The 19415-nt window shown below is 36.7% G+C and overlaps 7 protein-coding genes across 7 annotated transcripts; 5 read left to right on the forward strand and 2 right to left on the reverse strand.

The window, feature by feature from the left end:
* Window positions 1–970: 970 nt before the first annotated feature.
* MONOS_8973 (uncharacterized protein) lies at window positions 971–1435 on the forward strand (the record flags this gene model as incomplete). Its single annotated transcript, XM_067879428.1, has 2 exons — window positions 971–1001; window positions 1098–1435. The coding sequence occupies 2 exons, from the start codon at window positions 971–973 to the stop codon at window positions 1433–1435; spliced, it is 369 nt and encodes a 122-aa protein (XP_067728933.1).
* A 93-nt stretch (window positions 1436–1528) lies between these two features.
* Window positions 1529–2156, forward strand: MONOS_8974 (uncharacterized protein; the record flags this gene model as incomplete). The annotated part of the gene is made up of 2 exons (XM_067879429.1): window positions 1529–1650; window positions 1754–2156. The coding sequence occupies 2 exons, from the start codon at window positions 1529–1531 to the stop codon at window positions 2154–2156; spliced, it is 525 nt and encodes a 174-aa protein (XP_067728934.1).
* A 540-nt stretch (window positions 2157–2696) lies between these two features.
* Window positions 2697–3658, forward strand: MONOS_8975 (uncharacterized protein; the record flags this gene model as incomplete). Its single annotated transcript, XM_067879430.1, has 3 exons — window positions 2697–2936; window positions 2987–3121; window positions 3464–3658. The coding sequence occupies 3 exons, from the start codon at window positions 2697–2699 to the stop codon at window positions 3656–3658; spliced, it is 570 nt and encodes a 189-aa protein (XP_067728935.1).
* A 404-nt stretch (window positions 3659–4062) lies between these two features.
* On the reverse strand, window positions 4063–5562 carry MONOS_8976 (uncharacterized protein; the record flags this gene model as incomplete). Its single annotated transcript, XM_067879431.1, has 5 exons — window positions 4063–4154; window positions 4373–4544; window positions 4753–5166; window positions 5268–5310; window positions 5555–5562. 5 exons carry the CDS (start codon window positions 5560–5562, stop codon window positions 4063–4065), a joined length of 729 nt encoding a protein of 242 aa, XP_067728936.1.
* A 1427-nt stretch (window positions 5563–6989) lies between these two features.
* MONOS_8977 (uncharacterized protein) lies at window positions 6990–8945 on the forward strand (the record flags this gene model as incomplete). The annotated part of the gene is made up of 1 exon (XM_067879432.1): window positions 6990–8945. One exon carries the CDS (start codon window positions 6990–6992, stop codon window positions 8943–8945), a length of 1956 nt encoding a protein of 651 aa, XP_067728937.1.
* A 226-nt stretch (window positions 8946–9171) lies between these two features.
* On the reverse strand, window positions 9172–11445 carry MONOS_5145 (uncharacterized protein; the record flags this gene model as incomplete). Its single annotated transcript, XM_067875268.1, has 1 exon — window positions 9172–11445. The coding sequence occupies one exon, from the start codon at window positions 11443–11445 to the stop codon at window positions 9172–9174; it is 2274 nt and encodes a 757-aa protein (XP_067728938.1).
* A 5204-nt stretch (window positions 11446–16649) lies between these two features.
* On the forward strand, window positions 16650–17468 carry MONOS_8979 (uncharacterized protein; the record flags this gene model as incomplete). Its single annotated transcript, XM_067879433.1, has 2 exons — window positions 16650–17193; window positions 17254–17468. 2 exons carry the CDS (start codon window positions 16650–16652, stop codon window positions 17466–17468), a joined length of 759 nt encoding a protein of 252 aa, XP_067728939.1.
* Between the last annotated feature and the right edge of the window lie 1947 nt (window positions 17469–19415).

Here is a 19415-nt window from a genome sequence, read left to right on the forward strand (position 1 = left end):
AACTTGAGAAACTCCTTTTTTTTAATAGTTTTCACACATCACCTGTTTTTTGAAAAACTGAAATTTATAAGAAATATGTTGTTATTTTTTGAATTAATCATGCGTGCATGATTAACAATTAAGAATTGTAAATATTCGTGGGGAAAATAATTTATACAATATATTTTTCTCAGTAAATTAAAATTTTGAAATTGTGTTTTCGCGTTTTTCTTTTTATGCACATTATATGGGTCATTCTTTTTGAAAAGTTGCAAATTTTAAATACTAGGATATTAAAAAATTGTTCCTTATTTGGGTATTTTTTTTTGAAAAGTCACAAAATATTAATTGATCTGAAAATCAGATCACAAATGATCAGAAAATGTTGATCATTCCGTTACCATTATATATTGCTGAATGTTATTCTATTGAGTTTTGTCACCCTATCCCCAAATATTGCGATTTAATAAAATAGATTTCAAATACCCAATTTACTATTGTTACACTTTTATTATTTAAATGTTTTTTTCTTGTTTTTTGAAGTCACAGAAAAATTTATTTATATTTCTATGTTTTCATTTCAACTGTTTAAATCTATGTTTTAATTTTTCGAATGGAGACTTCATTTTAAATATGTTCATTTGTTGAAAAACAGATAGATTTTAACTTGCTTTTATTTGAGAAATTTGAAAAGAAATTATTAAACAGGAAAATTTCATCGAAACAATCCTTGTTGTTATTAAAAGAAATACAAAAGGTTGTTAATATTGAACAGTTTTTAATGTTATAACAAATAAATAAAAAACAACATATTATTTCTGATATCAAATGTCCTTTTATAAAAATTCAAAACAAAAATGGTATATCAAATCTTGAATCAAATCATGAATCATATCTTTAATAGATGCCAATTGCTCATTTGCTTTTTTGCTCATCTATATCTTCAAATTTCAACTCAACTTTTGAAAAAACCTTGTTTCATCCTTTTCCCATGGATCGAGAACTGTATGCTTTTGTTGCTGGTTGACCATTCAGAAAAAAATGAAAATGTTGTGTTTGTATCACAGGTGGAGCTGCCTGATGACATGATGGGAAATGTCTCATCAAACTTCTTGTAGCGTTGGAAGCGAAGCAGCCGTCTCTTCGCCCAGCGCCTTCGTCTTCTTCGTCTTCTTCAACTGGAGCAGCGCGCAGATCAACTTCGCCATTCCGGAAGCGAAGAAGCGAAGAGAAGAAGGCGACAGGAGATGTTAACTTATCAGCATTTTCATCTTCATATTCATATTCATCATCAGCACCTGCGATTGACCCTTCGGATGCCTTGGCAGAGGCAGAGTCAAACACGTCAGCGGGAGCGATGGACGACATTGAGAGGAGGCTGCGGATTGTGGTGCCAGAGGCAGCTGGGGTGTATGGGCGGCACATGCCGCTGTCGCTGCAGCTGCTGCTGTCGTAACGGGCGCTGCCGACGCTGCGGGGATATGTTGTGGCGCGGCTGGCTGTGCTGTATAAGTGTGTTGTGTGTGCGTGCTTTGTGGCACCTTTGGAGATGCTTTCGATTCCTCCGGTATACCCGCTTTTATCGCTTGCAGCGTTGGTTGGAACGAAGTTGGGGAGCAAGATGATATTTGTGGCAGCAGATGTGAATGCGTTCATGTCGATGTACGATCTGTTTGACCCGTCGTGGCAGGAATCGTTATCTTTTCAGCTGAAATATTTGGTGGTGAAACTGGACGATTTAGTGACGGGGAGATGTGCAGCAATGTTTGAAAAGGGGAAGAGCTGAAGAACAAGTAGGAAGACCTGCAGAGGACAAAGGCGAATGCTGTGTAGACGCTTTGCAAGACGGGCAGGAAGTTCGAGGCGCAGGTGGCGGAGCTGGCTGGGGAGAAGGAGGGGCTGGGGCGGTAGATCTGGGAGCTGAAGGAGCAGCACGAGGAGGCGAAGCAGGAGATGAAGAAGCGGTATTCGGAGTTCGTCATGCTGCTGCAGAAGATCCTGGACAAAGAGCGGATATCGAAGCCTTCGAGCGTACAGGTGGAGCAGCTGCAGGAGAAGGACAAGATCATCCGGATGCGGGAGAGGAAGATTCTGCAGATGAGCGAGAAGCACATCGCAGAGGTGAAGGAGCTGCAGGAGCATTTGGTTGCGACGAAGGAGAAGGTCGAATTTATTGATGAAGGGATTGAGAACGTAAAGAGGCAACAGAAGCAGTAGAGTCGGGTGGTAAATGTGGATGGCAAGCGGAAAATGATGTATTGGTGGTAACGCTTGCTACGCCTTCATCATTGGCCTCAGCTGAAAGAGTGATGATTCCGTTTTCTTCTTTGTTGATTCTGCCTTCTGGGTTTCGTAAAAACTCAAATGAGAAGCTTGCAGTAAGCATCGGGGATTGCCGCGTTGCAAAGCTATTACCAAACTTGAACAGGAAGGTGGTTGCAGTGAAAATGGGGAACGCGGTGAGTGTTGTGGGAGAAGCAAACAGCGGTGTGTGTGTGTGTGTGTGTGTGGTGGTGGTGGGGGGGGAAATGAGGTGGAAGTTAAGGAACGAGACCTGGAATCAGAGAAAGATATGAAAAGAATGGTGCTGTCGAAAGTGCAGGAAAAGACGATACACATGCAGAAGGCACTGTTCAACAGATGAATGAGAGCTGCGGACGGAGCTTGTGTAATAGAAGTTGGAGCAGAAGAAAAAGAAGGAGTTGTACGAAGAGACGATGGAGCATCAGATGAGAACGGTTTCTTGGTCACTTAGGCAAGTTGATCACGACACGGCGCAAGAGCTTTGGGTACTGATCACTTTGCAGTTGTCTGTGCAGATGAAGCGTTTGTTGAATCCGCTGAAAATAGGGCTGAAGTCGTCGCTTGTGTTGACGCTTACGTTGATTCTAGGGATATTCGGAGACAAGATCGCAACAGACTTGGAAGATGGAATCGCTGTGTTTGTGAGAGTGGTGGTTCCGAGGCAGTAGTTTGGGGATTATGTATTCATGTGTCTGAGGGTTAGGCACGTAGAGCAGAAGAAGAGCGAGGCCGCACAATTAAAGATGATCAAAGTCGTGGAGCTGTTACAAAAGGACTTTGCAGATGTGTTGTTGCTAGGGAAGCTTGTGCGGGAGGAGAGCAAAGGAGACAAGTTGTGGTTTTCATGACAACTGCAAAGTGCTATTTGATAGTTTTCAGTTGAATCCACTTGCAGAAGAGAGCTAGATCTTCCTAATGACTTTGGACAGGATGTTTCGGAAGAAAATCAATACAGTGGTTAAAGAGGCTTCGGAGTAGAAAATCGAGATGTTATTTTGGGGGAGTTTGAGGGATTTTTTTCGGAGAAGGGAGAGGCAGACTCGTCTGTGTTTCTGAGGTCTTTGAAGAACTTCAACCAAGCGGAAGCAATGAAGTTGAAAAAAGGACGCGATTATGGCGCTGCACGATGCAATACGTAGCTGCGATCCATTGACTTTTTCATCATCATCATTTCACGAAGCTTGGTGAGGGATCACTTATTCGAACAGGAGTCTCTTTTGTGAGAGAGCATTCCGCAGATGCAGCACGCGCTGTTGTTGCGGATCTTTCGGGATGTGTACATGCTGTCTTGGTGCTGTTTGCCATTATATGTGTCGATGCTGGAGGCGTGATATCGCAATTACTTCTTCACGCTGTTACTGAAGCAACAATATAAATTTAATTCCTCCGAAATTTGAGCATATCTGTATCAATCTGAGAAAAGTACGGTAAAGAAGGCAGTTAGCCTGCATTCTGCTCTGTTGAAGATGGCTCTTAATGGCCAGGCGCTGGTGATTTCGAGACATCAACAGTGGCAAGGGCAGGGGCGGGGGTGGAGGTGGTTCAGAAACGGCAGATGGAGTCAACGCAGTGGGCTATGTGGAAGACAGAAGGGCAGCTGGCACTGTTGTAGATGGATGGGTTGGTTGTGGAGTTGGTGGAACTGCAGATGAAAAGAACGAGGTGGAAAAGGCGATCAGCTTTGTGTTGCCGCTGTGTGATGGCAGCATGAAGAGCTGTGTCACAAGGCTATGGAACGGCAGAGGGAGATCGGAAGAGTCAATGCATTGTCAAGAATCATCATCTTTCTCTTCCTTCTTTTCCTTCCTCTTCCTCTTCCTCTGCTTCCTCTGCTTCCTCTGCTTCCTCTTTCTTCTTGTCGCATTCATTTCCTTTCAAAAGCTTTTGAAAGAAACAAATATACAGTCACATTGAAAATGCAACATTTGTTTTTTGTCATATTTCTGAGCAAAACGCGCGAAAAGAAGTTGAAGAAGTCGAAATGAAAAAGAAGGAGGGTGTAAACCTATAATAGAAGAGGCTGTTTTCGTATTCATTGAGGAGTTGTTAATTGAGGAGATCTAAATAGAAATTGTTCCTGAATTCGAACCATGAATCGCAATGATGCAACCTTCAGACAGCTTCACGCCATCAGCATCAATTCCATTCAGCACAACACTTCCACATTTTCCAATCTCAAATATATCTGTTGTCGATTTGATTTGTTTCAGTTTCACATTTGTAATATAAATCTCATCTCCTTTAAGGAAAAATGAAGGCTTCTTGAAGGAAAGGAGTGACATTGAGCATTGTCAACATGAAAATTTCCACTTTCAATGCTCAATAATGATGAATTGAGAACATCAGGTTGATTGTTACTTGATTCACAGTAAAAAGATACTCGGCAAATGAAAGAGAAAGTTGTCCATTTGTTTCAAAAATAATGGAACTGCCTGAATAAGAAAACAACTTACATATGAGAAATTATACACTCTCAATCTGGACTTTCTGTGAGGTTGTGATAAAGATCCCTTCATCTTTAGAAATTGTTGAATTCAGATATACAAAAGCGGCTGAAGGAGATGCTAGCGAGTGCATGCTGACATTATGTGCACTGCATTCCCCAACAATAACTGTCTCCTTTGAGATCAACAGTTGTGAGCACAGATATAGAATAATGTGTTGCTCTGCAATGCTCAATGAGTGGCATGATGTGTCCAACTCTCCACATTGCTTGCTATCTTCGTAAATGTCTGCAACTGAAGATATCAATATCGTTTCGCTCATGTATTTTACGACCCTCAGCAGAAGATCCTCTTCCCCCACAAATAAACCTGTTGAACATCCCCACATTGTCAGCTCCTTTACAAATGGTGCTCTGAAATCTGCAGCAAATTTTCCAAGCTAAAAAAATAGAAATTTAACATTTTAATAGAATAATATAGCATTTAAATGAAAGATAGATAAAAACCGTTTGATTTGTGTGTTTAACATCTTTATCAAACTTGTGGGAGGATTCTTTGCATTAATTGAAATTCCAGCCGCATTCTGTGCAATGAAAAATTATTATCAAATAAAAATTTGATTCATTAACGAATCTCAATTTTTAACTGGAAAAAGAATCCATACAAACTATGAACATTTTATATATCAGCAGTTACAGAATAGTTTAAGCAAATAAAACAATAATTCATAGCAAAATTGAAATTTAAATTTTGATAAGAAAACGGAAACATAATTTATTGTTTAAATAGTTTTTTGAAAAGAAGAATTTCACAATTATCAAACAAACTTTTCCATGAAAGTTTGTTTGATAATTGTGAAATTCTTCTTTTCAAAAAATTATTAAACAATAAAGAAATTTGAATATTATTTTTGATCAAAGCAAAAAATGTTTATAGAGCTTTTACTATGCTTATTTTTATTTTATAAAAAACATGTTCAATAGCACTATTGAGAAGCACAATACTGCACAATTTTTTTGGTTGTGAAATGAACTGTCAGAGTTTATTTCAACATATACAAGAATAATTCTTATTATCATATTACAAGTGAAATTGCGTATATTTTTACAAAACGAACATACCAGAAAATGCAAAATTTCTGAATTTTGTTCCCATAGTGAAGTGACAGCAGTTATTTAAGGAGTGATAGTGTTTTTGGATCAAGAAACAGTATAATACAGCCAGGGAGAAAAAACCTTCTTGATACGGGAGAACTTTTATTTTTGTGGTATAAGCGGGAAACACACACCCACAAGAATCTGAGAGTATTATTGCCGCTTCTACACATGGTGCATCAATCAATATTCGTTATTGTTTATTTGACTGAATAAGCGCAATTGAAAATGAAGAGCTCATTCATGGAGGAGATTTCAATTTATCAAATTTGGAAAAAAACTAATATTGATTTCATCAAATTTCAGCAAGTGTTGCGCAAATCGTGGAGAAGCGATTTACCGCGTTGATCATATGAAAAATGAACAATACAAAGATCTTGCTTTTGAAAATTGCTCAATTTCACATTCCTATGGAATGGTGTGTTTCTTACGTCTGAAATATCTTCGGTCATCAGGAACCTTCATTTTTTCAAACACTCGTTTTGTGAAAAATTGGGATGGAAATTCTTCTGGTTACATATAATTTAATTTCGCTTTGCCGAGTATTAACCTTTCAGCACTTTTGATCACAGAAAATATGATTATCTTGAACACAGTTAATGGAATATTTACAAATTCAACAATTTCAGGAGGAGCAGGAATAAACTTCAGTGGACTTTCGGAACAAGCTGTTCAGACTCAATTGATAAGATATTATTTTTTCCATCAAAATGACGCGAAGAACGGAAATGGTGAACTGTTCAGTGCATATGGGAATAGAGGAAACTCCGAGATTGTGATTGATGGGTGCAAGTTATGTTCATCATGCGAAAACGGAAACGAGCTGAAGGGCGGATCTTTGTTTATCCAGAAACAGGGGAATATGAACGTTGCTGTGAACAACACCAGATTCAGCAACTGAAATGTACCAAGCGGTGAAGAATTAAATAGAGGAAGAGGATTAGGAGGAGGGATATATCTGCATATTTCAGATAATAATGGGATTTATTCTCTGAAAAACCTGACATTCTTTGAGTGCAAAGCGTGGAAAGGAAACAACATATTTGTGGATGCCAACAACTTGACTGAAGCAGTTCGAGCGGATAACTTCCAAATAGCTTGGAGGGAGATGAACAAAACGGATTTGATGGGGTATGAGCGAATCTCCTGCAATCGAGAATGTGCGATTCCTTTGGCTGCATTTCTAACTTCATTTTCAGGAAGCGGATATGTTGGAGGCGAGACAGATGGAAGGTACGATCACTCAGGAAGCGAATTTCCATTTGCGTCTTGCCACACGATCAGCAAAGTTGTTGAATTGAGATTTGGATCAGCGCAAGAACATGGTGTTGCCGTTGTTCTTCCATCGTTCCAGCTCAACAGCTGCTCAAAGCTTGCTTCATGTTCTGTTTCTATTTTATCGACAACAAAAAATACTTCTGTTTTTGTTTGCAGCAACGGGAGCGGGGAAGGGGATGGTTTGATTGAGACAGAAGCAGATGTGTCGATTTCGAATATTACGTTTTCCTTGCCTCCAAGCTTCGTTGAAACGCCTCGTTTGTTTCTGATTCTGTGCCAGCAATCAACTTTGAGCATTGCTAATTGCTCAACAACAAGGCAAATAGAAAGCGAGGCAATTCAATTCAGCATTCTTTGTGCAACAGGAGGCGAAGTGCATTTAACTGCATTTGAGTTGAAAAGAATTGATTGTGGGGAAGTTGCTGCAGTTGAGCTGAGAGGACAAGGAACATCATTATCTGTTGCAGGATGCACTATTGAAGGGATTGAGAGCCAGACTTCACATGGGCTTATTCACTTGAGTGATGGATCTTCAACCGACATCAAGAAGCTAACAGTCAATGGCTCATCACTGGAAAGTGGCAGTGTCATTTCTTTTGGGGAAGGAAGCGGAATGAAAATACATTCAAGTGAATTGTCGAATGTTACTCGTAACAATGGGAATGGCCCAGTCTTTTCAGGCGTTATTGGACAGGGAAAGCGAGTGGAGATCAGTGGCTGTGTGTTTTCGAAAGACATGTGCCAAGGCGAGATTCCATTTGGAGGGATGGGTGCATTGAATGTGTCGGATGGAGGAGAGCTGATATTCACTCAGAACAGAGTGGAGAGCTGCACAGCGCTGGGAGCTAGGGGGTTTGGAGGAGGGCTGCATCTGAAATTCGATGCGAATGTTCAGTATTCGATGAAGTCAAACACTTTCACAGGAAATCTTGCCTCAAAGGGAAGTGATCTGTTTCTGCTTTGCGGGAATCCAGAAACGCTGATCAAAGAAGACCTGTGGTATGGCACAATCGACGAGTTAAACACGCCTGAGCCAAATTTCTGGGTTATGGACTCCGTTGAAAGCACAGAAATTGACTATTCAATCAAGAAATATCTGTTTTCTGGAACAGGAGATATCATTTTTGTTGAGGCAGGAAAAAGCACGTTGCCGAACTGTGGAAGCGATGCAAATCCATGCGATCGATTGGAGGTTGGGATGAGCAACCTGAAAGAGAACCAGACGACTGTGCAGATCAACAACTACAACTGGGTTTCTGGAGAGATGAGAAGAGATGGGAAGTGGCTGACCATCCGCGGAGTTGCTGACAAATACGAGCTGAGAGTTGAAAGCAACGGTTTCTTCAATGCGGTCGATGGTTTAACGCCAACAGTGCTTCTTCTCAACAGACTTGTTTTCAAACTACCAATCTCACCGGTAGAAGGCAACACTGGGGTTATTCAGATGAATGGCGGACGAGTGACAATCCTGAATTGTGAGTTTGGAGGGAGCGACGGTTCTGTAGAAGCTGGAAAGCTTTGGATAGTTGTTGGAGAAAGAGGAGAGGCACAGCTTGAGAGCGTATCATTTTCTTATCTGACTTTTCCATCGAGCTTCGGAATAGCTCGGTTGGAGAGAGGAGAGATGTCTATCAACAATCTGAATGCATCTCATGTTACATCTGAAAGAAATGTTTTGCACGAGAAAATTAAATGCGAAAGCTTTGGAATCAATGTTGAAAATATTTCTGATTGCTTTCGTTGGATTTGTTTTGTATGTTGTTTGGTGCAGAAAAGTCAAGAATGAAGCAGATAATTTGAGGGAGTTAGTGAATGACTGAGTGAGAAAAGATCCGAAAGCATTTTAGATGGTGACGATGGAGATGCCGCTGGAGGAGCAATGGATTTGAGCTGAAAGAGAAGCTGACAAAAAGAACGTTTTGAAGATATGTCACAAAGATTTTGAATATTCAAAATGTTTGGAGACAAGCATTATCTTCACACTTCTCTTTCAATTCAAAGTTCAGATTTATTTAAAAGTTAGCATCATCATTGTCACTTATAATCGTTCCACTTATCTCTTCTACATAGCCTTCTTCATCAATGAGAACAATAGCTTCCTTCCTTCTTTCTTCGTCTTCAACATCCCATTGGCAAACATTTTGAGAATAAGTGCGTCTTGGTTTATTATCAAAATTATCTGTTTCTTCGGCTGTTTCTTCGGCTGTTTCTTCGGCTGTTTCTTCGGCTGTTTCTTCGGCTGTTCCTTCGGCTGTTCCTTCGGCTGTTCCTTCTTCGCATGGAAGCAATTCTGATATTGAATGATTGTCTTTTTCCTCTTCCCATCTTCCCAAAATAAGTGAAAGTGTTTGCTTTCCCATTGGAGAAGAGAGGCAAGAGTATATCTTGCTTGTTGCTTGTTTCTTCGCTCTTTCGAAAGAAACAGCAACCCTCACTTCACTCCATCTTGTATTTTCTTCTTCGTTGAATGGAGCAGCGAAAATCCTTCCTTCTTCGCTGCTCCATAAAAGATTTTTCTTCAACTCTTTCACCCTCAGCTTCGGTGAGACTCTCACCTGAAGCCGAGGGGTGTATGGGAGGAAGTGCCTATTGATTGAGGCACTTCCTATCTCATCTGTTGATGAGTTAAATCTTTTTTTGAAAAAAGAGATTAGCTCATCAACAGATGAGATGTCCTCTCGAGAGTTCTGTGCTTCTCTCGAGAGGACACCAAACTCTCCATCAACCTCGCTTTTTCCGTGTACTTCTGCAAAGAAGGAAAGCGAGGTTGATGAGAATGTTTTGAAGATTTTTGATGAAGGATAAAGAAGAAAATGCAGAAAAGAGCCATTCCGAAAATGGGGACCGCAGTCGGTCCACACTTTGAGCGATCTGTTTGTACGTGAAGAGTGAAGAAAGAGTTCAAGTGCATTTTCAAGGCAGTCGATAGAATATCGACTGTCCTTGGAAAGCACTTCTGAAAAAAAGTGGAAACAAGATTTATAATGAATGTTGTGTTGTGATTGATGAATTACAACACCCAGGTGAGAAACTTCTTTCTTTTCATAAAAATCTCTGCTCACCTGGGATTGTTTTATTGGGATGCACCAGTTTTGTTTGTAATCGAGAATAACAATTGTTTGTCCGAATGAAAGTTCTTCAATACATTTATGATAATAATTTCTCTGTTTGTTCTGGATTATTTGATGAATTTCTAATAATCTTTTTTCTTCCCTTTCCTTCAACGTTAAATGTCTGATTCTTTGAATCTTCGTTAATATTTCTCTTCGAGCACACAAATTACACACATCAGTTCTTCTTTTTGATTTTCGTATATTTTTTGAAAGTGTATAAAAGTGTGAATAGCTAAGTTTAACATCAATTTCCTTCACCATTTGCTTCCAAAGCGAATATTTGGATCCATTAATTATACGTATTTCATTCTCAAACCATTTTTCATCTTCGTTTTTCAAAGTTTGATCAATTATATCGTTTGAAGATTCTTTCAAAAATGAGGACATCATCTTCTTTTTCATTTTAGAATTTTTTGTTTCGATTTTTGATGAATGCAATGTTTTCTCGATAGAGTTTTCATTTGTTTCATTCATATGAATATTATTCAAAATATTTGTATCATCGGATGAATTTCCGTTATTTGTTTCAGTCAGTACATAAAAGAAAGAAGTTTGGATAATTGGATCACATGTGCAGCTGGAATTTGCAGCGCTGCTTGAAGAGGCGGAAGACATGGCGCGAGAGGCGGCAGCTGGGCATGCAGTGGGAGATGAGCAGCTGGAACTTGCAGCGCTGCTTGAAGAGGCGGAAGACATGGCGCGAGAGGCGGCAGCTGGGCATGTAGTGGACGATGAAAGTCGACACTTCAATGAAAAATTTTTATATTGATTTCTTTTTTTATTTAGACTTATTAAAGTTTTTGATATGTCAAATTGAACATTTGATAACTGTTTATTGTTTATAATTGTAATGTAATCTTTATGTACTTGTGAGAAATTTGTTTTTGATTTGTATTGATTTGATTCAAGTTCTTCTTTGGAATTCAATGAAATATTTCGTTTGTTTTCTCCAATGGAGTTCTTTTTAATATTAAGAGAATGATTATCATATTCCATCAAGTTTGGAGATGGAATATTTGGTATTTCTTTTTCTTTCTTTGTATTCAGAAACACCATATCATCTTCAGATAATTCTTCAATAATAGAATTTCGTTTTTTCCTTTTCTTTATGCAACTTTCTGTGGTGTGTTTTCGAAGCCACCATTCACAAAACGAAAAATTGAAATGAGTCATTGCTTCAAAAAATATTAAAAAAGGTTAAATTAAGAATATATATAAACGTTTTCGAGCAGTTGGCGTATAGGGCTTTGATGAACGAATCACTCCATAATCATTACGTTTCAACATTCTTTTGGTATGAACAATGTTGTTCTTTGTGCAACTCCACCCCGCTTGAAACAGCTCTTGCTCCTTCACAACATTCAAAAATGTTTGCAAGAGCAAAACTTTGTCTTTTTTATTTAGTAAATCGTATAAAATTCCACAATGAAACAGAACTTTGGTATATTTTTCTTTTGCAAATAAAAACAAACTTTTTTTATAATTAAGAAAAACAATGATAATACAATACCATTCAAACACTCAATGAATGATTGCTTAATTTTCTTTCCATTATTAGAATGGTTTAAGTAATATAATATTAGTTGATTCTCTGTGTTATTTGAACACTGGTTCAAATATTTTTTCAGTTCTCGACAAATTTGAGATTTTCTGCTTTGAGAATAAGTATCAAATTGCATTTGTTTGATAATAAATATTTTATTTTGGTAACGGAATGATCAATATTTTCTGATCATTTTTGATCTGATTTTCAGATCAATTAATATTTTGTGACTTTTCAAAAAAAAATACCCAAATAAGGAACAATTTTTTAATATCCTAGTATTTAAAATTTGCAACTTTTCAAAAAGAATGACCCATATAATGTGCATAAAAAGAAAAACGCGAAAACACAATTTCAAAATTTTAATTTACTGAGAAAAATATATTGTATAAATTATTTTCCCCACGAATATTTACAATTCTTAATTGTTAATCATGCACGCATGATTAATTCAAAAAATAACAACATATTTCTTATAAATTTCAGTTTTTCAAAAAACAGGTGATGTGTGAAAACTATTAAAAAAAAGGAGTTTCTCAAGTTATAAAATAACCAAAAATGTTAAAAAGAAAGGTTTAAAAACAATACAAACAAGCAAAACATTCGGTTTCAAAAACTCCTGGAAAAGCGAGCAAAACATTGATCAAAAAAAATAAAACTTTAAATATTCAGATCTTTCTTTTGAAGAATTAATTTTCAGAAAAATTTAGCATACAACCTTGTAATAATAATATTATTTGTTTTAAAGTTACTTTTATCAAACACAAGCTTCTATTTGAAGCAATATGAGATAAAAATTTTAGGATCAAATAAAAAACTGGGTACCTATTAAAATCTTTTTATAGGGTCATCTTTTTATTAGCACGTTTTTCTTTATTGGCACCAAAATTTTTAGAAATGAAAAAAAGTTAAAAAAAAAAATACAAAACTCGAATCAATAACTCTTCTCACTTTTCTTTTTTCATTTTCACGGTATAGGGGGTCAAATTCATCACTTGTTTTATCGTCATCATTCTTAATTTTTCTGAATTTCCTTTTCACTTTTTTCTCCAAAGGCAATTCTTCTTCTTCAATTTCCTTTTCATTTTCAACATTTTCTTCAGTTTCCTTTTCTTTTTCTTCAATTTCTTCAATTTTCATCTTGCGCTTTTCAATAAATTCATCCCATTCATCAAGAAGCTTTTCTTTTGTAATTTCTTTTCCGAAGAAGTCGAAACAATGTGAATGAGATGGAATGAAGTATTGAGAAGACTGAGGAAGCTTCATAAGAACCGATCCAGATCCATTGCTGAGGATACCGAAGAAGATGATGGCTTTTTTGATAATCGATGGAGTGAATACAGTGTGAAGAGTTTGCGGTAACACATCTGCAACAGCTGTTCTTTTTGAAGATGAGGAGGTGGATGATAAGGAACTGTTATTGTTTGAAACCATTGACTCCAACACAACAAAGACACATCCTTCCATTGGCTGTGATATTTGTATTGCGTGGGAAACGAAGGTGATGACGTCAATTTCCGCTTCTTTGAACTGTCTCCATATAGTTGGATCTGCCAGCGATGAGTGTGAATCCAGGAGAAGAAGGCGACGATGTAATTCATTTAGTATTCGCTTTCTTCTGTTAATGATAGCTGGCAGCAGAACTGTTAAGGCGAATTTTTTTGAATGCTGTTTTGTCCATCCAACCGTTTTGTTTTTGGCTAAATGTCAAACGAAGGTATTGATAGTGTTAAACTTTCCTTTGGGAAAGCTTCACTTAAGAACAGCAAAAAAGACATAAGTGAAAAGTCATTTTCAGAGATTCCAATTGTGAGATTTGCATTCCTTTTTTGTTCTGCAGTTTTTTATGAACAAAGATTGCTCATCAGTTAAATGAACAACAACACCTATTTATGAAGTTTAAATCCCACGAAAAGATTTTTCAAAGGTGAACATTTATTCTTTATGGTTTTTTTTTCATGGCACAGTTCTAAAAAAGCTGCATATCAAATGTTCTTTAATTTCAGGCAAGATGTTTCATGTTAATTATGAACAACACCCATTTACAACGAAAACTTGAATTCTAAATAGCGTTTTTTGAAATCGATAGCTGTATACAAAATTACTGGTTTTTTCTTCTTCTTCTGTCATTCTTTTTCATCTATTCGATAGTCATTTATATTTTCCATCAAAAAATATATTTAAACACAACACAAATATCAATCACAAATCTGATCGCACGCTTCACATCACATGAGGCTTGCCGCAGTTCTTGATTAGGTTGTGATTTCATCGATAAATAGCTATTCTTTTTCTCCAATAATCATTGGTTAGCGTACAACTTTTGCTATAAGTCTGCTTGCATTGATATCATTTACAGCGTGTTACAAAATTTTCTTGTTAGACTTTTCATATTTCAATCCGTCGACTGGTCTGACAACATTATCATTCACAATTCATGCGATCTTTTCCGATTTTGACCTATATTTCCTGTAACGTAATGAAGACATTGCTTTATTCAGAGGTTTCTGCTCGGCTTCAGCTTTTTTTTTCCACCAGAATTTTTATCCATACACATTATTTTGACAAACATGATTGCATATAACTTTTTTAATTTTCATCGATAATTTCTATTGATTACAAATCAATTTCAAGTGAGAAAGATAGATATAGATATTATTCCACAATTTTATTTCAGAAGAAAGCTCATTGGAAAACGAAGCTTCTTTCATTTGCCAAATGATATAGTTGAAACAATAATTGATATTTCAATGTCATAATCATTTTTTCATGAACATCAAGTGGAGGAAAATATGAATTTTCAAGCTTTTTTTGCACAAAGCACAAAAAATTGTTTCACTCAGAACTTTACTAAACTCTTTAAGATTTCAAAACAAAAAGGATTATCAAATCTGGATGCTAATATCATTGATATCACATCATAATGCATTGTTTCTTCATACGTATTTTTATAAATGAACCCATTTTTTGATATTTTTTGATCAATAAAAGTCGATAAAAAGTTAAATTTGGGGAAAATATGGACTTTCAAGCTTGTTATGCACGACCTGTGGAAAAAATTTTATTGCATATTTGCGCAGAGTTCATAAATATGAACAAATTAATCCACATTTTTCTGGCGGCTCGTTCTTCGTTCAATTTATATTGAACATTTATAAATTTTGATCATTTCCAACAAAAGATCGAAAATTTTATTTTTTTCAAAATACGATGAAAAATAATAAATCCACTCTTGGAAACTTATTTTTGCTTTTCATTATCACTAAAAATATTTTCAAAAGTTTTGAAATTATGAAAAAGTTCCAAAATGAATAATTAGTGGGACATGATCTATCAAAATATTTCGCACAATTTCCTGTGCTCAAATAATGAAGCAAAGAAATGTGAAATGAGAAAAAATGAAAGTTTATTTATCAATTATCACCAGAATGGGTGGAAAGCAACAATCACAACATTTTCTGTTTAGATGATTGATCTTTTCATTTTTCTGTCATTAAATTCATGTAGTGTTGGCGCCATACGGTAATTCCTTGATTACATACATAACCTCTTCACATTTCAACATTTATCCTGAAAAACCACTGTTCCTTTTGCACTTTCTCCGATTTAGGAAAGCATTTTTGGTTGGTCGACCTATCTGATCCGAATATGGATATCGTGTTAACGCTTCCGATGGAGCTTTTGTTTTATATAAAGGCTTATCTTAATAAGAAGTCTTGCCGAAAGGACATCTCATCAATCGTCTCTTCTTTTGGAATCTTCAAATTCTTCATCTACTTCATCATCAGCCCCTGCGATTAGCCTATTTGAGATATTTATCGCAGCATCAAACGCATCTGCAGCAGCGGTGGATGATATCGAGAGGCGACTGCGGATTGTGGTTCCAGAGGCGGCTTTGGTGTAAAGTCTAACCCGGATATAATCACATCGGTTTTTGCACAACTTTTTGTGACTATATCCGATTGTGATTATACACGATGATGCTTTACACTGAAAAAAATAAAAATTAATTAATAAATCAATTAATTTTGGGTCAAATTTTTAATTTTTGAAAATTCTTCAAAAAAACGCATTTTACACTTGCGAAATGAATTTTTTTCATAAATAGACATTATTTTAACTTTTTTGAGTACATTTATAAAAAAGCGAAAAATTGATATTTTTGATCAAAAAATCGATTGGGACAAAATTTTTTGTTTTATGTATTTTGTTCCACATAATTCTTTCAAAGATTTTTTTCGATTTTTTATATTTTAATATTTAATATTGCACAATAATGTCAGAATAATAATCATTCGTTTGCAGAAAAAGCTTGGAACAAATCATTGAATTTTTCATAAAAGAAAAAATTCTGTCCCGATTTTTCATCGAAAAATGAACCCATTATAATAAAAAATGTGATTATATATTTTCATCCCTGCGATTATATGCGATGGAAATTGAATGAAAAACAAGCAAAAAACATCGGTGCATCGAAAAATGTGATAATATACGAATGTGATTATATTCGACGTGATTATATCCGATTTAGACTGTATGTGCGGCACATGCTGCTGTAGCTGCAGCTGCTGTCTACGCAGACGCTGCGTGGATATGTTGTGGCTCGGAGGGGGGTGCTGTAGGGGGGTGTTGTGTGTTTATACGATGTGGCGCTTTCAGCGATGCTTTCGGTTCAGCTAGTGGCGCAGCTTCTGTAGCTTGCAACGTCTGTGGGAACGAAGTCGGGGAGAAAGTGGATCTCTGAGTAAATATTTGTGAATGCGATTGCGGAGATTACGATCTGTTTGACCCGTCGCTGCAGACATGGTGATCGCCACAGTTGAAAAATTTGGTGATGATTCTGGATGACAAAGAGATGGGGCGATGTGCAGCAGTGTGTGAAGTGGTGGAGATTGCAAAGAAGGGGATGGAGGAGGTGGGGCTGAGGATGGAGGATGTGGTTCTGTTGCCTGAGGAAATTGTGCAGGCGGTGCTGGAGGAGCGGGAAGAGGAAGAGGAAGGAGGAGTAAATAAAGTGAAAAACGGGTATCCGACAGCGCACAGAGAGTTTGTGGAGAGAATCAAAGAGAACCAGGGGAAGCTGGAAGAAGCGATGGCACCACTGGTTGTGGAGGCGGTTGGGCTGAGTCTGCTGAGGTTTGTGAAGGTGGCGGCAGAGGCTAAAGCTGAGACTGAGACTGAGGCTGAGGATGAGGCTTATGCAAACAAGCAGCATTTAGTTGAACCAAAAGTGTGCAGTTCTTCTCCATCTGATGGTATCCAACAGGAGATATCAAGAGCAGAAGAAGAAGCAGCAGTTGTGTCTTTTGGCATAACTTCGGATGAAAGTGCAGATGAATTGGTGAAAGATGAGGAATTTGCGCAGTTGTCGAAGAATGGTTTGACTGCAAATTAGGAGCAAGGGATAAAGGGTAGTTCGATTAATTTGGTAATGAAAGAGATAGAGAAAGAGATCGAGGAAGAGGAAGAGGAAGAAGAACAGATTTTTGATGAGGAATCTCCACATTTGAAGTTTTTGAAGCTGATTGACGAGAGTGCATATGAGAGCTGGCAGGACTATCTGGTGGCAATGACGGTTACGGAGGTGCCGGTGGAGCTATGTGCAGAGTGTGAGCGTATTGAAAAGAAGCCGGTTATGGAAGGGATGATATAGCTGGACGGGAAGATAAGCATCACGTTTATTGGGGAGAGGCTGTTTGGGAGAGATGGAAGAGAGAAGAGAAGGGCATGGAAATATGAGTTTGGCATTGGGTGGTGAATTGTTGTATTTGGAAACCAGAACCAGGTAATTTGAGATGAAAAAAAAACGAGAAGACAGAAAAAAATGTGAGAATGAGATGAATAGATTTGCGGAAAAGCTGATTGTGGCGACAAGGAAAATTGTACATTTGCAGAGAGAAAGCATTGATGGATTTGACGAATGTGAATAATGACAAGAATTTCATTAATGTTTAAGTTATTTCTTATTTGAAAGAGAATAACAATTGTTCAAACTGCGCTTTTGAAAATAGCTCACATTTGTTCTTTTTTCATTAATTCATTATAAATATTTCTAAAAGAAAATAATTTTTTCTCTTCTTCATATAGATAATAAACATTTGATTTTCATCTTATTCTCCTGAAGACAACAATCATAATAATGATTGCTTTCATCTCTGAACTTGACAATATTGCTCTGACAAGATATGATTTATGCGAATTGGGATGTGAAGAAGTGAAAAAGAATATAAATTACTTTTTTTGTTTATTTTCTTTGTCAACAGCAGTCAAAATAGCATTTGAGGAAAAGATCTTAATTGAGTACAGGCCAGACAGAAGTGCAGAAAATGACTGAGATGCAATCAGAGAATTAATATGTTGAAGAGAATTGGAGAGAAGAAGAGGAGGAGGAGGAGGAATTAGATGATGATGATTTTGTTGATTATTATAACATAGAAGAAGAAAAAGATGTTTGCCACAAAATGAATTAATATGAGCGATATGAACTCAACAAATGCTGTTGAATGGAGAAGGCGAAGAAAAAGACTCATTGTTCAAATTTGCTATCGAGCTCATCTCCTTTGAAAGTTTTTATGAATTCCAAGAATGACAATGAAAAAAGTTAATTCTAATGACTTCACAGAAAACTAGTAAAAAGTGGCAGAGTTGGAATTCGGGGCGATAACAAATAAGATTCATTTCGCTTTGAGAGAAAACACACATTCCAGTGTATCCAATCGAAGAAAAAATGAAAAAAATGAATTTTCCTGAATGTTGAAATTTTTAAAAATATTTCAAACTCACTCCTTGTTGAAACACTACAATTTGAAGGCTATTCAAACTACAAATTCTCAAATTCGAAGACGACGTTCTTTTCATCAGCCAAATTATAAAAAATCTCATCAATGAAGAGATCGAAGGAAAGGAGAAGAAAATGTGTTGTCTTCAAAAAAGCTGCTTTAAATGTGTTGTCCCTGGGAACGACGCTCAACATCAAAAATGCTGCTTGTTGGAATGAATAAATGATTGAAAAACATATAAAAATAATTCGTTTCGCAATGATTTTAAAAATTCCTTAAAAGAACACACCCTCCATCTCTTTCGCAAATGCAGAGGATTGTCCAATCACCGATGCTTTCAATCTCCTTTTCCATTGTTTCCCAGTGCTCCTTTCTCCGTCATCCTTTATTCCCACATAAATATCCTGCTTTCGATATAATCATCCACATTTTTTTCAGATAAAAAATTATTCTTCAAATTTTCTTTCCAAGTGTTGTCTAATTGTTGGCATTCTTCTTTTCATTCTCATGAAAATGCTGTTTAATCGAATTTGCATTTCATCCACTGTACCAATTGAAAACAAAAAATTGCATCCACATGTGCTGATTGTTTCTTGGCATCCACCTTTCTTTTGATATTCTGTTCAGAAAAGCAAAAGAATAACCTTTTGATAACTTTCTCATTCGAAAATTCCAATTTGAAATTATTAATATTTTCATATTTTCATTTCTCTTTTCAAAAACAAGAGTTTAACAAATTTATTCACAAAAAAAAAGCAAACACATTCATACATTAAACATGAATTTTTACTTCTTTTTGCTGATGAATTGACCATATGGAA

This window comes from Monocercomonoides exilis (assembly GCF_001643675.1).
Source record: "Monocercomonoides exilis strain PA203 chromosome Unknown scaffold18-1597598, whole genome shotgun sequence".
NCBI classification, from domain to species: Eukaryota; Preaxostyla; order Oxymonadida; family Polymastigidae; genus Monocercomonoides; species Monocercomonoides exilis.